Below are 19869 nucleotides of genomic sequence, written 5' to 3' on the forward strand. Positions count from 1 at the left end.
TACAGCGCTCTGTAGCTCAGGCTCCATCTTGGGGAAGGAGCCAGAATTCTGCAATGAGGATGAGTCTCAGAACAGATGGTAACCAAGCTCTATCTAGAGAAGTGCCTGACTATAGGCAAGGACTCCTCTGGAGCAAAAGTCTTGGGGAAATCCCCTCCTCTCAAGGAGACCTCTGGAGAGAAGGGAATTGATACGGGACAGCTGCCGTTGGGGTGCAGTTCCAGCAGCTCCTGCTCAAAAAACCCCCGGTGCCAGGCTGTAAAAACTGCTGAAACAACATCTGTGTGTGAGACTCTAGCACAGGGCCTCCCAATTCCCATTCCACAGAGCTAGTCCAGGAAGACACCATTGTCAATACCCGCCCCGCCCCAGATATTGTTGAGTCCACCAGAAGTTGCACAATTTAAAATGAACATTTAAAGCCCTCTTTGGCCAGGGAGGTTCCTGGGGCAGCTTACAAGATAGGTGGTAAGATCATCGCTACCATCGGGATTACAATGTAAAAGACGTGGCACGCATGGAAAAGGGTAGAGGGAGGGAAGAGGAAAAATACAAGCTCAGGCACCGTTTTTTTAAAGTTGGAAAGGTGGAAATCCAACTGGAACTTGTTCTCTTTTTTTCTGCAGCAGAGACCTTTGGTAAAAGAGGGGAAGCACCCCTTCTATGGTCATGCTGTCTCACCCTGTACCCAGAGGGGATCCCCCAACTGTGCAGAGCAGTTTGGGGGGGTGCTGGGCACTGTCAGGGGGAGAGGGATCCCCTTCTGCTAGCAGATAGCTCCACCAGATCAAAGGTCCTTGTGCTCCCCATAAGGGCGCTAATTGGTACAGCCCGCAGTTCTGACAAGGACCCCCTGAAATGGAAACCGTTTGGGTAGCCTGATGGAATGGTTGTTGCTAGGCAACCATGGAGGGAGGGACCAATGGTGGCTAGCATGTCAGCAGTGCCGATAGAAGAGCTTCCTTCTCTCCATCATGGACCATGTTGGAGCCCATGTGGTTTTGGAATCTGTTAAAATCAGGAGGCAGATTATAGGAATTATGAAGTCATTTGAGACTTGGGAGAAGCTTCTCAGCTGCCACATCTCAGTTTTCAGTTAACCATTGAAAAAGGACAGAGGGTTTCTCCATATAACCTGTATATTCATTCTGATTTGTTTGCACAAAGTTTATACAGAGGCTAGATTATGTCTGGTCTTTACTGAACATTCATTTGACTTTGCTTGTGTAGAGGATACATGTCTTGCTGTTAGTCATTTATTCCACACTCTGAATGCATTTCTTCTTCATGTTCCTAACTGCAAAACGTCCTTTTAAACTGCGCTTTAATTGCATAAAGTTCTAACATGCAGTTGAATCTGTCCCATAAAATACAGACAGTCTGGAGGCAACCTGAATGTAGACTATTTTTCTTAAAATAAATGTTATCTGGAATTCAGTTGTGTATATGTTTGTTTTTTACAAAAATCTCACCAAGGATGGGAGATATATTCAATTGAGTTCATGCTAATTCTCCCTTTCCAAAACAAGGTGCAAACCACAACAAATCTGTACTTCTCAGAATTTTGCAAGGTAGTTCCCCAGCCAAGTAACATATACAAAAATGCATTTGTTAGGGTAAAGTGTGGCATGAGAAATGCATGTGTTGGTGAAAATAACATGCAGGCGTGCATTACATTAGGGGAAACTGTGTTGCAAAAAGGTTTTATATTTGGAGAAATTCGCACTAAAATGCCAGTGAATTTTCACGTGGACTTTTTATTATTTTAAAAAATGGTGAACTGATGTGGAAATGTGGAGAGATGATCTCAAGTCTTGAATAATGAGAGTTTGAAATCAACAGACTTCCCCACCCTAACATCTTCCTTGGTTGGGATTAAATCCAAATCATCCCTGCCTGAAATGCCGAAGAGCAAAGAAAGATGCACAGGGTGTGGTTCCTTAGCTTCCACCAAGGAATTGTGGGAAATTTTAATGGTGCTTAGCTCAGCCTTCCACTATTGAGGACACTTGGAGCAGAGCCCTTCTACTACCAGGTAAGCCTGTCAGGCCTCACGACCAGAGCGGGGCTCCTAAGAGCCAGCCCTGTTTCTTCTGAGTATCCCTCTCATGCAGCATGACAGAAATGTGCACTCTGTATATGTTCAAGGTACTTCTTTATCCACCTCCAAATGAGGGAGTTTCAAAGCATGTACCAGAGGTTACCCACCAAAACCCCCAACAACAGATACTAGACAGAACTGCATCATAGCATCCAAAATGTGTTGTTTTTTCAGGATCACAAATGAGGCACTGGTGAGCAAACTTCCAGGATTCATTTCCTTAAAAGGTTGCTGTTCTGGGGGTGGTGAGAGATACACTCTGTACATGCTCTAAGGTGCTCTCCCTGTACCAGGTCTGAGGGCATATTTCAGGAAGGGCAGAATATAAACACAGCTAATTAAGAAGAATTAAAAGTGGGGAGGGAAGTCTGGTTTCTACAACTGGAAGCAGAATGCCGAACTATCTTTGATTCGATCCAAAAGGGCTCCTCCCCTTGTTTTCTTAACAGCAGGCTGAACCCAGCCTCTAGCTATGCTGCAGAGTTCGCCCTTGAACTGCATGTTGCAAGCAAGGTCTGAAAATGAGAGGCCCTTTTCGTTTACCGGGCTATAATCTGCATCTCACAAGTCTGGGCCATAGCTGTCGCGTGGCACCTGCCTTCCTCAACATCCTGCTTTGTCTCGGGGGCAAAGTCCAGGATTGCTTGAATATATACCACATGTGTATAAATGTGTAATTTTCCTCTCTGGGTCTTGCTTGGTTCAAGCCTCCTAAGCGATGTGGCAACAGCCCAAAGTAACCCTGAGGAGGTTGGGTCAGCTGTGCACATAGCCTGCAGGGATTGGGTTTCCATCCTAACAAGTCGAAACAGGGTTTTGAGAAAGAAAAGAAAAACGACCAGGAATTCCAAAATGGAACGGAATGTTGAGCAACCGACAGGTGCTGGGACCCAAAGCTCCAAACTTCAGCACCCAGCAAGTCCAAGGGGTCAGGCTTTCTGTTCTTTGCTCAGATATCTTAAGGCAGATATCTCCAGAGGTCCTCCAGAGGTCTTGGGCTACATGTCCCATTAATTAATTTACCGTATTTATATCCCACCTTTTCCTCCAAGGAGCTCAACGTGGCATGCACGATTTTCTGCCTCCTCACAGCAACCCTGTGAGGTAGGTTACAGGCTGAGAGATGGTGAGTGATGCAAGGTCACCCGTTGAGCTTCAAGGTCAGGTAGAGATCATCAGGCCTAGCCTGGTGCTCATCTGGAGAGCACCATGGCTGGTGAAAGTTGTCTTTGAGGAAGGTGAAAACGCCTGGTCTTACACGAGGAAAACAAATGGGGGTTCCTCCCTTTGCAACAACAACAAAAAAGCTCCTAAATTCCTTAAAACTGTAGGCACCGTATGTTCAAAACAACGGCAACACAATATTCTCCTGGTTTTTAAAATTGGTCACGATTTTTAAAAACTGAAAGCAATGCAATAAGAGAACCCGTTTTCCATAATAAATCCAGCCTTCTTCTTCCTCAAACCATACGACCCTTCTCTCATAAACCTGTGGGACCCCCTTCCGATGTCTTCTTCACTTAGCCAGCAGGAATAAGGCCTAATAATTCTTAGCTGTGCCACCTGGATCGGGCCAGTGGCCCACCTTGTTCAGCATCCTGCTCTAACAGCGGCCACCCAGGTGCCCATTTTTGGAAGCCCACAAGCAGAACTTGAATGCAACAGCACCCTCCCCTCCTACAGTTTCCAGGAACTGGTTTCCAGAAGCATTTATTGCCTCCATCCATGGAGGCAGAGTATAGCTGTCATGGCTTAAATAGCCACAGATAACCTTATCCGCCACGCCTTTGCCTAATCGTATTTTAAAGCCATCCAAAGTCAGTGGCCATAACTTCCTCCTGTGGAAGTGAGTTCCATAGATGTCTTTTCTTTCATCTGGCCTGAATCTCCCAACATTCAGCTTCACTGGATTATCTCATTGGGTTCTAGTGCTATGAAAGGGGTGAAATAACTTCCCTCTGTTTTGTACACCTCTTATCATGTCCCCTCTAACTCACGTTTCCTCTAAAAAGCCCCAGATGCTGCAACCATTCCTCATAGGGAGCCTCTCCATCCTCTTGATCAGGCATAGGCAACCTTCGACCCTCCAGGTGTTTTGGACTACAATTCCCATCATCCCTCACCACTGGTCCTGTTAGCTAGGGATCATGGGAGTTGTAGGCCAAAACATCTGGAGGGCCAAAGGTTGCCTATGCCTGCTTTTGATCATTTGGATTGCCCTTTTCTGAACCTTTTGCAACTTTGAAATATTATTTTAGAGGTGAAGCAACCAGAACTGTACACAGGAATTCCAACTACACTTGAGACTCTGTGTGTGTGTGTGTGTGTGTGTGTGTGATCCACCACAAGTCCCTGTGTGAAGCAAAGTAGCACAAAATACTTTGCTCAAACCTTCTCTCTGGTGAACTACCTTACTACATGGCAGAATTGCCGCTGTTGGTAAGCAGGAAGAGCATTCCAAGCTGTGTAATCTAAAACAGTCCAGTCCAGAATTCTACCACCTCAGTTTGTATCATGGGTAGATCAGCTTGATGGAGATAGCAGAGCGAGTGATCCGAAGCATTTTCAACCTCCAGGGAATGCAGCAGGAATCTTGCGAGCCGGGAACCATTGACCAACCAGCCCAGAAGTCAGGCTGGCTCTAAACTCAATGGTTTCTCTGCCTGCCTTATGACAATCTCTCTCTCTTAGTTGATATTTTGGTGAAAGGAAACATTTCCCCTGCTTTTGAGCCTCTCCTGTGACAGTGTGTGGATGTTTGACAGCAGAAAAGAGCCATTTTCATTTGTGTGTGTGTGTGTGTGTGTGTGTGTAGGATTTTACAGCTGGGCTATGAAAAATTGATCAAAAATGCCTATTGTGTTAGAGTTTAAATTTCTGAATTAACATGCTATACTGTTAGTTTTAAACACTTTCTATCCTCAGAGACATATTCTCACATTGGCTTTATCCACTGAAGAGCAGTCTCTTGCATTTGCCACAGAATCACTGTGCACAGCAGAGGATTCTGGGATATATCCCAGAATGCATCGTTCATGTGGGGTGCTTATATATTGAGAGCCCCACCATCATCGGCAAGTTTCCAAGGAAAGCCAGGGGTGGGTAGGTGGGTGGGTGGGTGGGTGTGTATATGCGCAAACACCACCACCTGGTGATCATATTTGGGAATGCCATGCATTTGTTTGGTCAGTGCGACAGAATGTGAATGTGATAGAAAAACAAGCTTGGAAGCTCATGCAGAATGTGGGTGCCTGTTGACAGGTTTCAGATGAACAGATAATATAACATCAATTCTCTGTTCCAGCTATACTGGCTGCCTCTTCTGAACCCCATTCAAAGTGCTTGTTTTGAGATTTAAAGCTACTCATTGCGTGGGACACCAATATTTTCTAGAATGCCTCTCCTGATATGAACCCACGCAGGCCCTTAGATCATCATCTCATGCCCTTCTCCAGGTCCCACATCCGAGGCAGAATCAGAGGCTGTTGATAAGGCCTTTTCAGTGTTGGCTCCTCATTTGTGGAATGCTCCCCCTAGTGAGGTCTGCCTGGCTTTAACTACAATTTATCAGCGCCTGGTAAATACTTGCATTTTTTCTCCAGGCTTTTGATAGACTTAGGATGATACTGCTTGTTAGTCTGTGCTGCCCAAACTTCTTGTGATGATTATGGGGTTTGTTTCCCCCCCACACACACTTTTTTGTTTTCTGGTACAGTGGTACCTCAGGTTACATACGCTTCAGGTTACGGACTCCGCTAGCCCAGAAATAGTGCTTCAGGTTAAGAACTTTGCTTCAGGATGAGAACAGAAATCGTGCTCCGGCGGCGCGGCAGCAGCGGGAGGCCCCATTAGCTAAAGTGGTGCTTCAGGTTAAGAACAGTTTCAGGTTAAGTATAGACCTCCAGAACGAATTAAGTACTTAACCCGGGGTACCACTGTATTATCAATATATTTGTGTTTTCAACAGTATTGTAAGTCATTTGGAGAACTTCTGGTAGCAAGCGATTAACAAATCTAAGAATGAAAGCAATAATTTAATTAATTAATAATTCTTGGGTAAAAAAGGGAAGAAATTTGGTTGTGGCTCTGAATTAATGTGACCCTCCTTAATTAGCATTTTCTGAAACCTTTTGCAAACTGAAACACAGCTTTTCTTCTCTGAATTTTGTAAAACAGTTTTCCAACCCAGTAATGTGTACAAAAGTGCCTCTATTAGGGGGAAATGTACATTAAAATGCCTATATATTAGTGAAAATAACATTTAAAAGCTTTACATTGTGGGAAATTGTTTGCAAAAATGTGCATGTCAGGAAAAACGGCGTATTAGGAGAAAATTGCACTAAAATGTTGGTGGGTTTTAATGAGGACTTAAAAAAACAAAACTACTCACAAACTGATGAAGGAACATGAAGGTCTGAACTTAAAACTGGAAAAATGAGAAACCAAAATTGAAAAATTCATCCATTCAAAGGGTTCAAGTTGGGGGGATTCATATTATGAGTGTGGCCTGAAACCCAGGGAACTGGACCAGAAGGCAACCTATTGGTTTTTCTGAATTCTATGACCAAAAAGGAGAAAATGGTTTTTGGCGTGCAAATGATTTTTTTATAGCAGAACAGAGCAGAGCAAAGCAGCTGTCGTTACACTAGTGCTGCAATGCATGGTTGGTGCTCTTTCCATGCTTTGAATGATGGCAAAATGCAGGCAGAGGTTTCATGGCGTGTGCACAGCACCCCCTTGCGGCTAGGAAATATTTTCAGAAGAAGTCCACATTTTCTACTGCAGCATCGCTCCTTGAGTATTTGCCCTGATTTGTTTGCAGGAAGGGAAGGCTGGACCACACCAGCTATTTATTGAACATTATTCTGCTTCGTTTTCGGATAGCATCAAGGAAGTACCACCCCACACTTTGCTGTGCTTTCCCCCAACAATTTCCTGATTGCGAAAAGTCTGTTTCTGGGCAGACGTGGGTATGTTTGCAGAAGACCTCTCAATGAACTATTATCGTGCAACCTGAATCTGTCAGCATATGATTGAATCTTGCATTTCCCCTTTCTTTTCCTTCATGCAGAGTCAATACCATCCAGAGATGATATCCTGCATGATCTCAGTCATGCCTGCTCCATATCAGAATCATACCAAACAGATCCCAAACAGGTGTGGTGGGCAGAATAGATTGGAGAAGGCAGATGTGGAGAATAATTCCAGTTTCTTGGATTTTTATTTTTGCTTCTGCACAACCCTAGCTAACAGGCCTATGATGAACAGAGACTCTTGCACCATCAAGGGAAGACTGGCATGTATGGGTGAGCTCTCCTGAATATCTTGGTTTGCTAGCCTTCATAGAATTGTGCTGCAACAACTAATCCCACTTTCCAGGGAACTCTGGGAATTGGAGCCCTCTGAGGGGAACAGAGGTCTCCCAATTGCTTTCGGCGCCCTTAACAAACTACTGCACACTTCCCAAGATTCTTTAGGGGAAGCTTGTTTAAAATGGTTATGATACTGCTGTAAATGTGTGGTGCAGATGGGGCCTTACAATCTGGATGATATTGGCTGGTTGTTGATAAGTGTGGAGTTTTTCCGTGTGTGCAGCTTTAGTCTAGGGATGAGCAGAAGGTAGGTCTCTGGGAAACCTGCAGTAGATTGGCAAGGCCTTCTGATGGCCAGCTGCCTTAAGAGCAGCAACATTTTAAAAATGTCCCCAGGTTGCTGAAAAGAATGCTTGGGGGGAAACAAGGAGTGGATTTTTGCGCAGGCTTGGCTCTAGTACTGATCACGCATTCTTGGCTTCAGCATGTGCCCAGGGGCACCATGTTCCTCAATTATTCAAGAATAGTTACAGGTAGGTAGCTGTGTTGGTCTGCCATAGTCGAAACTAATTTAAAAAAAAAAAAATTCATTCCAGTAGCACCTTAGAGACCAAGTAAGTTTGTTATTGGTATGAGCTTTCGGTATCTGAAGAAGTGTGCATGCACACGAAAGCTCATAACAATAACAAACTTAGTTGGTCTCTAAGGTGCTACTGGAAGGAATTTTTTTTATTCAAGAATACTCACTCAGTTGAGCCACAATTTTGCACTGGGCCCCAGTTGGCATATTGGCAGCAAAAACCAAAACAGATCCCGTAAGCCTAAAGTCCACCCACCTCTTAGATTGATTACATCTATATCCTACCTTTCCTCCAAGGTACTCAATGTGACATGCATGGTTCTCTTCCATTTTATCCTCACAACAACCCTGTGAGGTAGGTTGGGCTGAGAGATTGTGACGAGCCAAAGGTCACCGCACAAGCTTCATGGCTGAGTGGGGATTTGAACCTCTCAGTTCATAGGCCAACACCCCAACCACTACACCACAAAGGCTCTCTCAAGATGGTCACAACCCTTTAAGCAGTTCTTTAAATAAAACCAGAGGGGCTTATGTTTGCCCCTGTGTCACGAGTCTCTTTGGTTTAGTAAGTCCTTCGACATTCGTACGACCCCCAAAGGGGGCTCCCATCTTCCTTTGGCCAGAGGGAGCTGTTGTCAGGGAGAGGAGCTGTGTCTGAAGACTCCTCTGAAGAGGTCTGGAGCATCTTGGGAGTCAGGTCACTGGCCACACTGGACATAAAAGATGAGAATGGGTAGGGAGACGCAGCAGAGTAGCCGGCTGCGTAGTGGACGTCGTCCAGAGCATGGAAAGAGTAGGATTGAGTCCCAGAGATGGGTGAATTCCAGCTGGGATTTCTGTACTGGGAGGAAACTCCCGGCTCATGAGAGGAGAGGCAGCCAGCAGTGATGGAAGGTGCTTGAAGGGGGTCGGGAGGACACACATCCGATTGGCCAAGGCTGTCGGGCATGGCTTGTTCCCAGGAGTCTCTCTGCAAGGAAGAAAACAGCCCACGGCTTAGAGTTTTCAAAGGGGATCAAGAAGCAAACTTCCCTACAGATTTACAGGTAGCAGCTTGGGCAGGGAGGCATGATAAGGCCTTCCCTAGATAGTCTCCGTTTATTTCTTTGTGTGTGCATACATGAGAGAGTTAACTGTTGCAGGGACACATCAGGGTCCTGTAAGAGGGCTTCCCATAATGGGAATCTGGTTGGCCCCTGTGAGAACAGAATGGTGACTAGATAGACTACTGCAATGCGCTCTACGTGGGGCTACCTTTGAAGGTGACCCGGAAACTACAACTAATCCAGAATGCGACAGCTAGACTGGTGACTGGGAGTGGCTGCCGAGACCATATAACACCGGTCCTGAAAGACCTACATTGGCCCCCAGTACGTTTCCGAGCACAAATTCAATGTGTTGGTGTGACCTTTAAAGCCCTACACGGCCTCAGTCCAGTATAGCTGAAGGAGCGTCTCCATCCCCATCGTTCAGCCTGGACACTGAGGTCTATCTCTGAGGGCCTTCTGGCAGTTCCCTCACTGTGAGAAGTAAGGTTACAGGGAACCAGGCAGAGGGCCTTCTCAGTATTGGTGCCCTACCATCAGATGTCAAGGAAATAAACAACTACCTGACTTTTCGAACACATCTGAAGGCAGCCCTGTTTAGGGAAGTTTTTAATGTTTGATGTTTTGTCGTGATTTTAATATTCTGTTGGGAGCCGCCCAGAGTGGCTGGGGAGGCTCAGCCAGATGGGCAGGGTATAAATTTGATTGATTGATTGGCTTTTGTCCTGATCCACCAGGGTTCTTCTTAAGCTCTTGGATAGAAGAATCTGCTAGGTAGGTCATTGTCTACTAGCCATGATGGTTCTTTTCTACCTGCACTGTCCAAGGCAGTATGCCTCTGGAGACCGATTGCTGGGAATCTCAAGTGGGGAGCAAACTGTTGCAATCAAGTCCTGCTTGCGGGTTCCCCAGAGGAAGAAGAAGAAGAAGAGTTTGGATCTGATATCCCGCTTTATCACTACCCGAAGGAGTCTCAAAGCGGCTAACATTCTCGTTTCCCTTCCTCCCCCACAACAAACACTCTGTGAGGTGAGTGGGGCTGAGAGACTTCAGAGAAGTGTGACTAGCCCAAGGTCACCCAGCAGCTGCATGTGGAGGAGCGGGGAATCGAACCCGGTTCACCAGATTACGGGTCTACCGCTCTTAACCACTACACCACACTGGCTCCAGGTTGGCCACTGTGAGAACAGGAGGCTGGACTAGATGGCTCTTTGGGCTTGATCCAGCTTAATGGGCCTAGTGTGTTCTATCTTATGTACTTACACTTAAAAAATGTGCCGAGTCACTTGGGAAGGATGGCATGACTGACGTCAATGGTGACGAGGCGCTAAAGAGGGACGAGGCTCCAGAGGTGACGGATGCAGTTCGGTGGTCAGCATATTGGTCAATGAAATGGGTGTCTAGAAGCGAAGGATATCCCTGAACTGCCGGTGATTCATACGCAAATGGCTTTGCTATGAGGGAGGAAGTGTAGATGTCACTTGAGATCTGCTTATTGTTTTGTAAATCCACATCTGCCATTAGGGATCTTCGGATGCCATAGTAACCAGACATAGCTGAAGAACCTATTGGCAGTGGAGAAATCAGTTACCATAGCACCAGAAGCCAACAGGGAGTCAGTTGACGTGGGGATAGACACAGCATATCAATACATACACTAACGTTTGAGCTGCCATCCCATTAAAGTAATCACAGCTGATTAATTGTATTAAGGTTGAGGTGAACAACTGATTGCATTTGCATAGAGGTAAAAACAGTCGTTGTGAATGAAGAAATGCTCAGGCTGCTTCCACATTGCACATTTATTATGAATTAGCCACACTTTGTTCACTCGTTTTCACAGGGCATCTGCTCAAAACATCCCCCATCTAAAGCTTTCAGCTTTAATGGTTTCCCATCCTGCCCATAGTTCAGAATTTCCAGGTTGCTTTAGACCCATAGCTGTCAACTTTTCCCTTTTCTTGTGAGGAATCCTATTCGGAATAAGTGAATTTCCCTTAAAAAAGGAAAACGTTGACAGCTATGTTTAGACCCCCTAAATTCAGTTGAATAGCTATACAATTATCCACTGGTCCATGGCCTGTTGCACAGCTGTTGTGGCCAATTCTTGCCTGTATTGCTCTGAGCAGCATTCAGCTATGTTTTACTCAGAGTTGCCATTAATGAGCATGAGTAAGTTCAGTCCATTAATTTAAATAGATCTACTCTGAGTAAAGGGGACGCGGGTGGTGCTGTGGTCTAAACCACTGAGCCTAGGGCTTGCCGATCGGAAGGTTGGCGGTTCGAATCCCCACGACGGGGTGAGCTCCCGTTGCTCGGTCCCTGCTCCTGCCCACCTAGCAGTTTGAAAGCATGTCAAAGTGCAAGTAGATAAATAGGTACCGCTCTGGCGGAAAGGTAAACGCCGTTTCCGTGCACTGCTCTGGTTCACCAGAAGTGGCTTAGTCATGCTGGCCACATGACCCGGAGGCTGTCTGCGGACAAACGCCGGCTCCCTCGGCCTATAGAGCAAGATGAGCACGCAACCCCAGAGTCGTCCATGACTGGACCTAATGGTAAGGGGTACCTTTACCTTTATCTTTTTACTCTGAGTAAAACTTAGTTGAATATCCTATAGTCAGTTCCTAAATTGCGCAAGCCACAGATTTCTCTACGGTCCATCTTGCTTCTTTAGAAATCAACTCTATCACTTTAACCCTTCTCTTTCCCTTCCTTAGCATTGCCTTTAAAATTATTTCTCTCCCACTAATCGTGACCAGGAGATTTTTTTTGGAGATATTTAACCATCCCTCAGTCACTCAGTCTCTCTCTCTCTCTCTCTCTCTCTCTCTCTCTCTCTCACACACACACACACACACACACACACACATACATCTATGGCATCTCATGCTCACTGAGTTGTTTCAAGAAAGACAAATCAGCACAACCCATCTATGTCCCCATGGGCTCTTTGGAGGAAGGAATATACTCACCTGCCAGTGGGACAAACGACGACTGCGTTGTGGCAAGACTTCCCTGAAAGGAAAAAGAACAAGGTGTTGAAATCTTAATAATTTCCCTCTCAAGTTTACCAGGTTTGACTGGGTAATACCTTGGGAATCCCAGTGAAATTCTGGGGCCAGTGAAGCAAGCTTGAAGTGCTATCATAAGCTTAGTGGCAAGGCAACGATGCAGAACAAACTATGCCAACCTGGTCCCCAGGTAGCTGGAGGGAGTTTCAGTCCAAAAACATCTGGAAGGCACTACTAGGTTTGCAAAGGCTGATGTGTGAGAGAGCTCCCTTCTCTCAATACAAACTGGGCCACTTCATTCTCGCCCAAACCTCCATCCTCCACTAAAAACAAGACTACTGCAGTGAGTAGGAAGTGCTCCCATTGGCCTTGAACCTCCTCCCAGTTTGCATAGTGCAAATAGGAAGTTCCTGACATGGCAAGCAACCAAATTTAGAGGTTTGGATTTGAATTAAAATTTGCCAGTGTCAAGACTTCCTTCGGCTTAACAACGCTCAGCTTCCCACCTGGCCATGTGCTCTTCCATGGAAATGAGCTCATTGGATCTTGCCGTAGTTACAAACCACAGGGCAGGGGGGAAGCGATGCAATATTCCATCAGCAACTCGAAACTGACACCTTCCCAGGGATTGTTTTGGAAAAACCGATTCACGTCATCGCTCCGGGGGGCTTGTTAGGTTACCTACCAAGCTGCCTTCCATTGGTCCACCTAACTGAGTATTATTGGCTCTGGCTGGCAGGAGCTCTCCAGCAATGCAAGCTCCCTAAGATAGGGACCTTCAGTACTGGGGCAGGGATGTCTGGAGCCAATGACTCCTCAAAATCACTGGAAGTGTGGAGCCACCTGCTGGGTCCAGTCATTCAACCAGCTACAAATCCACCTAACAGTTATCTCATCCAATCTACATTTTACCAGCTTCTCTGCAAGAATACCAAGGGGGACTTTGTCAAAAGCCTTACTGAAATCAAGATGCTTTGATGCCAAGATACACTACATTCACAGTATTCCTCTGATCCACCAAGCTTGTAACTCCATTTTTAAAAAATGAAATTCATTGGGCGTGACTTGTTTTTGAGAAACCCATTCTGCATCTTCGTAATCACAGCATCCTTTTCTAAGTGCTCACAGACCGACTGTTGAATTATCTGTTCTAGGACCTTTCCCAGTATCAATGCCAAGCTCACCAGTTGGTAGTTACCTGGGTCTCCCCCCCCTCCCTTTTGAAGATGTGGACAACATTTGCCCACCTGCAGTCTGCAGGGACCTCACCTGTTCTCCAATAATTCTTAAAGATCATCTGCAGTTGTGTCAAGGCAAGTGTTCTTCCACACTTTCCAGTGCCTCATTGTATCACCTTTTTGCAGAACAAGTCCAATCTTTTGGGGAAGTGGGTTCGTTGCACAAAACCTCCCTATAAGGTTAAACCGCACAACCTCAATTTGCTGGTGTGTGATTGAATCCCATTTGAAAATATTGAGAGTCTGGAATCACCCTGAGTGTTTAAAAAGGAGCATTTGCAAATTCTAGAAATAGTTATTATTCTTGCTGGTTTGCATTTAGTGATGTCTGGGATATTCTAGCACAAATGGCTGCACAATAAGTATTGTTTATTTTGTGGCACTGTGGGTTAAACCACAGAGCCTAGGACTTTGCTGATCAGAAGGTCGGCAGTTCAAATCCCTGCGACGGGGTGAGCTCCCGTTGCTTGGTCCCTGCTCCTGCCAACCTAGCAGTTCAAAAGCATGTCAAAGTGCAAGTAGATAAATAGGTACCGCTCTGGCGGTAAGGTAAACGCCGTTTCCGTGCGCTGCTCTGGTTCGCCAGAAGCGGCTTAGGCATGCTGGCCACATGACCCGGAAGCTGTACGCCGGCTCCCTTGGCCAGTAAAGCGAGATGAGTGCCGCAACCCCAGAGTCAGTCACGACTGGACCTAATGGTCAGGGGTCCCTTTACCTTTACTTTTAACGTATAAGCAGGGCTTTTTTTCCTAGAAAAAGAGGTGGAACAGGGTAACAGCCAACACAAGTTGTTGAGCTTTTAGAGAGAGGACCTTTTTTAAAAACGCTACAGAGGTGCCAGAATGCACCAAGAAAGTTGTGACAGAACTCAGTTCCAGTGAATTCTGGCTGGAAAAAAGCCCTACTCATAAGAAAAATATCATGGCAATGTACAGTTAAAATCTTAAAACATCATAAGAATGTAAAATTATAAAAGAATCAACAGGTAGAGGTCTGCAACAGAATGTTGCTGACTTGAATGCTGCTGTTCAGGATTCCAGCTGGGAAACCATATCCCCTTTCAGGAAACTTCATTCCACCCCCCATTTTTCTCATTCATTCCCCAAACAGACAGACAGCATTCCGTGGCCACTGGCCATGCCCTCTCCTTTTGGGGCTTGTTTGTTTGTTTGACCTTTAGGTTTCCCCTTCTTTTATTTTTAGAACTGCAAATTTCTGGGTTCTCCTGAACATGCTGGTACATTCCTCTTGCTTTTCCCTGTTTTGGCTACAAGTGGAGAAAGATGGGAAATTCAATCAAGTTTGCATTTTGAGGCAAATCTTCCAAATTTGCACTTCCTAAATCAATAGGTGAACGGAAACGCAGCCATCCTTGAGAATTCACAATTCTCCGAATGTTGCAATGCTGTTCTCCAGCCTAGTAATGTCTCTATTGGGGAAGGGGGTGCCAAAAAATACATATGCTGGTGCAGATAACATACAAAAATGTTGTATATTTGGGGACATCACTTTGCAAAAATGTGTGTATTTGGCAAAATTGCATACAAAGAGGGGGTGTTTGTGTGCGTATTAGGAGAATTTTTGCACTGAAATGCTGATGAATTTTCATGAAGACTTTGTAAAAAAGATGCTCAAAGTAACACGGAGATGTGGAAAACGGAACTTAAATTTGGAAAAATGAGAAACTGAATTTGACAGGTTCACCCATCCCTAACTATACGGCAGCTGGCACTCACCCGCTGAGTTTACAATTGGAAGGAGACGATAGGATATTGTTGTTGCTGCTGCTTTATATAGCAGCACATGGTACTTTACAAACCTTTTTAGTTGATAGTTTTATACTATCAAGTCCCATTTCCAAAAGAAAACGATGCACAGAGCCAGAGATGTGCAGAACTGGCCAGATATGGAAGAGGAGAAGAATGTGTGGCCTGAAATGTGAGTGGCGTTTTCTAAGGGACTGCTTTTCCTAAATGAATCCCCTGTCCACTGGCATACCATGGGTGAGGCCACAGGGGCAGTTTCCTTGGGCACAAAATTACTAGAGGCGCAAAATTTCAGAAGAAAGAAGTAATGAAAAATAAAAAAATAGCGTGCCCTCCCCATCACACAGAAAATCTCCCGGCGGACAGAGGAGAGGATCTGGGAAAAGGCTGGTTGCTATGGTGCTTTAGAAAGATACCCGCTCCCAACCAATCTCCCATCCCGTTCTCTGCCATACTCAACACTCATGAGATGCTGCGGCTGCCACTCAGGTAGGTCGCCGAGCCATTGCCCGTCCGTTGCAGCCTATTGGCGAGTGGAGCCAAGGATACTTGCTTTGCCCCGGGTGCTGGCAACACACGCTACGCCACTGCCCCTGGCTAACCCCTGTTGATCCATGGCACACATGAAGCCCAAGTCTACCCTCCTGGGAAATAAAAAATGCAAACAGCGCATATATCATCACCATGCAAATTGTGCCTCTCGTGATTGTCAGGTGAGAGCCAGGCCTTCAAAATCCCAACAGTGTTGATGGTTCATTTAGACAAGAGGCCATCTGCTGAACCCCACCCTCTTTCTCCACAGACAGGTCTAGAATCATCTGCCCATGAAAAGTTTTGTTTTTGTTTTGCTTTGGCAAATCAGAGTTTTGGGTGCACTAAATATCAGTTCCAAGGAAAGGCAAGCTCCTTCCTCATCAGCTGGCCGAATCACCCCCACTCACCTGCTGTTTGCTTTCAGGGTTATAGTATCTGTTTTGTGACAACTGTGACAACACAGTTGCGAGACTGACCAGAGTGCCGCCTGGGCTCTGTGCAAACAAGGAAGTTTGTTCCCACACTGTAGCTTTTGGATTGGGTTGAATGGGCCCATTGATAGCTGCTGGAGTGTATTGACTCTGAGAGGCAGATCTGGCTGTGAACCAAGAGGTCTTTGCTTCACTGTTTGCTGGTGCCCTCCAGCCACCCACTCAGCATCCTTAGGCGAGCTGTTATTCTCTCAGCCTCAGCTAGGGATGCAAGAAGGCATTGTTTTCTGTCTTGCCCTGTATCCATCATATGCAGCACTGTTTCCCTTCAGCCATAGTTCACCTGCCACCAAGAACCACCCTATTCACCTCACTGTCCCCTGTAGCGAATATACATACAGTGGTGCCTCGCAAGACGAAATTAATTCGTTCCGCAAGTTTTGTCGTCTTGCGATTTTTCCGTCTTGCGAAGCACGGTTTCCCATAGGAATGCATTGAAAATCAATTAATGCGTTCCTATGGAAACTGACTTCAGACCAGGTCCGGGGACAGTCTGTCCCCCGACCTCTTCTGAAGGCTGGGGGGGGGGACCAAGGGCTTTTCTTCCCACCCCCAGCATTAAAAAAAAACCGGGACAGCGGGGGACTTCTCCGCTGTCCGGGGCGATCTTAAAATGCTGGCGGGCGGGAGCGAAGCCTCCGCTGTCGCCCGCCAGCATTTTAAAAAACCCTGGGACAGCGGGGGACTTCTCCGCTATCCGGGGCGATCTTAAAATGCTGGCGGGCGGGAGCGAAGCCTCCGCTGCCGCCCGCCAGCATTTTAAAAAGCCCCGGGACAGCGGGGGACTTCTCCGCTGTCCCGGGGCGATTTAAAAGCCCCCGGGAAGGCAGGCAGGGGGGAGCAAAGACTTTTGCCCCCCGCCGGCCTTCAGAAGAGGTCCAGGACCTCTTCTGAAGGCGGGCGGGGTGCGAAAGTCTTTGCTCCCCCCCGCCTGCCTTCAAAAGCCGTCCGGGACAGCGGAGAAACACGCTGCGTTTCTCCGCTCTCCCGGGAAGGCAGGCAGGGGGGAGCAAAGACTTTCGCCAAGACCCCAAGATCCCCCCCCCCCCCGCTGTCCCGGAGATTTCCCTATGGGCTTTCGTCTTGCGAAGGAAGCCCATAGGGAAATTCGTTTTGCGAAGCGCCTCCAAAACGGAAAACCCTTTCGTCTAGCGGGTTTTCCGTCTTGCGAGGCGTTCGTCTTGCGGGGCACCACTGTAACTGAGATGATTAACTGCGTAAAGTATGTTTCCATTAACATTATTCCACCCCGTTCATTCCTGTGCGAAGGGAGCATAATGCAAATGGGGTATATAACAATTACGTATTTTATCAAACTGAAATCAACAGCAACAGTAATACTCATAACATTATGGATTTATTTCTGCTCCAGACATGCGCCAAATAAGCAAACTTTGGCAATTTCCTCTATTAATAACAACAACAACAACAATAACAACAATTTATTATTTATATGCTGCCCATCTGATTGGGTTGCTCCAGCCACTTTGAGCAGCTTCCAGCAAATTAAAAAATCAAACACAGTAAAACATCATACGTTAAAAACTTCCCTATACAGGGCTGTCTTCAGATGCCTTATAAAAGTCAGAGAGTTGTTTATTTCCTCAACATCTGATGAGAGGGTGTTCCACAAGGCAGGCACTACTACCGAGAAGGCCCTCTGCCTGGTTTCCCTGTAACCTCACTTCTCACAGTGAGGGAACTGCCAGAAGGCCCTCGGAGCTGGACCCCAGTGACCAGGCTAAACAATGTATACAGGTCTACTCCCATTTCCTTCCAAATTCTCTGACATTCCTAACCTCAGCTCCACATCTGCAAAATGTGGAGACCTACCTTGCAGGATAGTTCTAACTTCTAAGCTTGATTTTGTCATTCAGATTTTGGATCTGTATCTCTATCTTTAAATCCTCTTCACATTTTCGAAGGTGAATTTTTACCCAAGACTTGAAAGACATGTGGCTTTGCTGGCAACTCATCGTTGTTTTGTCAGCCCTCAAATATGAAACCGCCTAAGAGGTGGTCATATACTAAATGCCGCTGCATGTTATCTATCACACCCTGTCTACTTCCATATGCCATTGCATGATGCCAGATGACTAAATGCTATTTGTGCCATCAGTATCAAGTATGAAACATCAACATCAAGTATGAGACATCCATCAATGTAAGGTATGAAACACCACCGCATGTCGGCTGTCAAATGCTGCCGTACTTCAACTGTCAAATGCTGAAATCAAATACCATTGAACATCAAATACAGATTTCAGATATTTGGGAAATCTTTGAGCATTTGGAGAACATCTGGGGAACACTTGTGACCCAGAGTCTGCAAAGGGCAATTCTAAAGAGCCAAAAAGGTTTCAGCTTTGTTCTGTGGCTTTGCTGGTTTGCAGGCAGACCAGCACTGATCATTACCCAGCTTTTGGCATTAGTGTGCTTTTTGAGATCTGCTTTCAGTATGTACCTCTTTCATACTTCCAAAGATATCAGGGACCAGCAAGACGCTGATGAGTGCACACCAAGGACAGGGCTAGCTGGAGCCTAGACTCAAAAGAGGGATGCAATTGTTTGTGGGGACCTGTACTAGCTAGTAGGCAAGAATCAGAGACAAGGAAAGCTTCAGAGCTGGAGGGTGGAGCACGGGATGGGTCAGAGGAAGTGGCAGGTCAGGCAAATGAAAAGCCAGGAGCTTCCCCACCCTCTCCTGCACCCCTGTCTCTCAGAACCAGCAGGGGAATGAAAAGGGATGAGCAGAGGAAGTTTCCATACAGGCACAGTCTCTGCTTGCGTATGTGCAGCCCATCGGGAGAAGATACATAAACTGGTTAAGGGGGAGTAGCCTCCTGTTGATGCAACAGGAGCATGGATCTGGAAATAGCTGCCTAGCTGTTAGATTGGTGTACGTAGGTCTGCAGAGCTGCAGAAGTCTTATATTTGACAATAAATACTTAACTGTCTGCTGTGTGCATGCATTCCTTTGTCTGGGAAGAGCCTTGACATGGGTGAGGCCAGAGTCACAGCAATGGATGTGACTTTTACCTCTGTGCAATGGTTGGTTATATTCGAGCCACACACAAGCCAAAGGTTTCTGCAACCATGCGAGACACACACACCTCCATCTCCCCATCCTTCATCCAAGCAAATGCACTCAAGAAGGGCAAAGGGCACAGGGCCAGTGTGGGGCTTAGAGGCCTGGAGAGAGTCCGGAGGGCCGGATAGAGAGGCCACATTTGGCTCCCAGGCCTGCAGTTCAGCATCCTTGCTCCAGATCACACTGCACTCTTCAACATGCACTTACGTTCAGCCGTGAGCTGCTGGTCTGCCTTGAACGCTTTTCAGCCAGCAGGTCCTTCACTGTGTGCTTGACCCGGACTCCTTGGTAAACCCGCTTGCCATAATCTGCAGGGACTGAACCAAAGAAAGAAGCGTGAGCGGGGAGGAAGACACCCAAAAGGGACTTCATTCTGAGCCCAATCCTTAATCAGTGAGGAGGCCCACACGTTCTCCACTCAGCCAGGTTATTCACTAGGTAGTCCAGTCTACTTTGCAGGGTTGTTGTGAGGATAAAATAAGGCAATGCTATTGACGCCACTCCCTGATCAATGGGCAGGGACAGGGACAAAGCCTGGACGGTTTGGGTAACATAGGGGGTGAAGCCTGATGGGTTTTGGTGGACTGAAGGGCAGAGATCAATGCAGCCTCCAACAAACTGATGCCCTACAGATGTTTTGCACTACAGCTCCCAAAAGCTGCAGCCAGCACAGCCTTTACCCCAAAGAATGAACATGTA

General features: G+C 46.4%; 1 protein-coding gene across 1 annotated transcript; it reads right to left on the reverse strand.

Annotated features, from left to right (window-relative positions):
- Positions 1-8555: 8555 nt before the first annotated feature.
- Positions 8556-19542, reverse strand: POU2AF2 (POU class 2 homeobox associating factor 2). The gene is made up of 4 exons (XM_077919792.1): positions 19378-19542; positions 12012-12054; positions 10303-10604; positions 8556-8963 (listed from the first exon to the last, which is right to left on the reverse strand). The coding sequence occupies exons 1-4, from the start codon at positions 19540-19542 to the stop codon at positions 8556-8558; spliced, it is 918 nt and encodes a 305-aa protein (XP_077775918.1).
- Positions 19543-19869: the final 327 nt, after the last annotated feature.

This window comes from Podarcis muralis, chromosome 15 (genome assembly GCF_964188315.1).
Source record: "Podarcis muralis chromosome 15, rPodMur119.hap1.1, whole genome shotgun sequence".
Lineage (NCBI taxonomy): Eukaryota > Metazoa > Chordata > Lepidosauria > Squamata > Lacertidae > Podarcis > Podarcis muralis.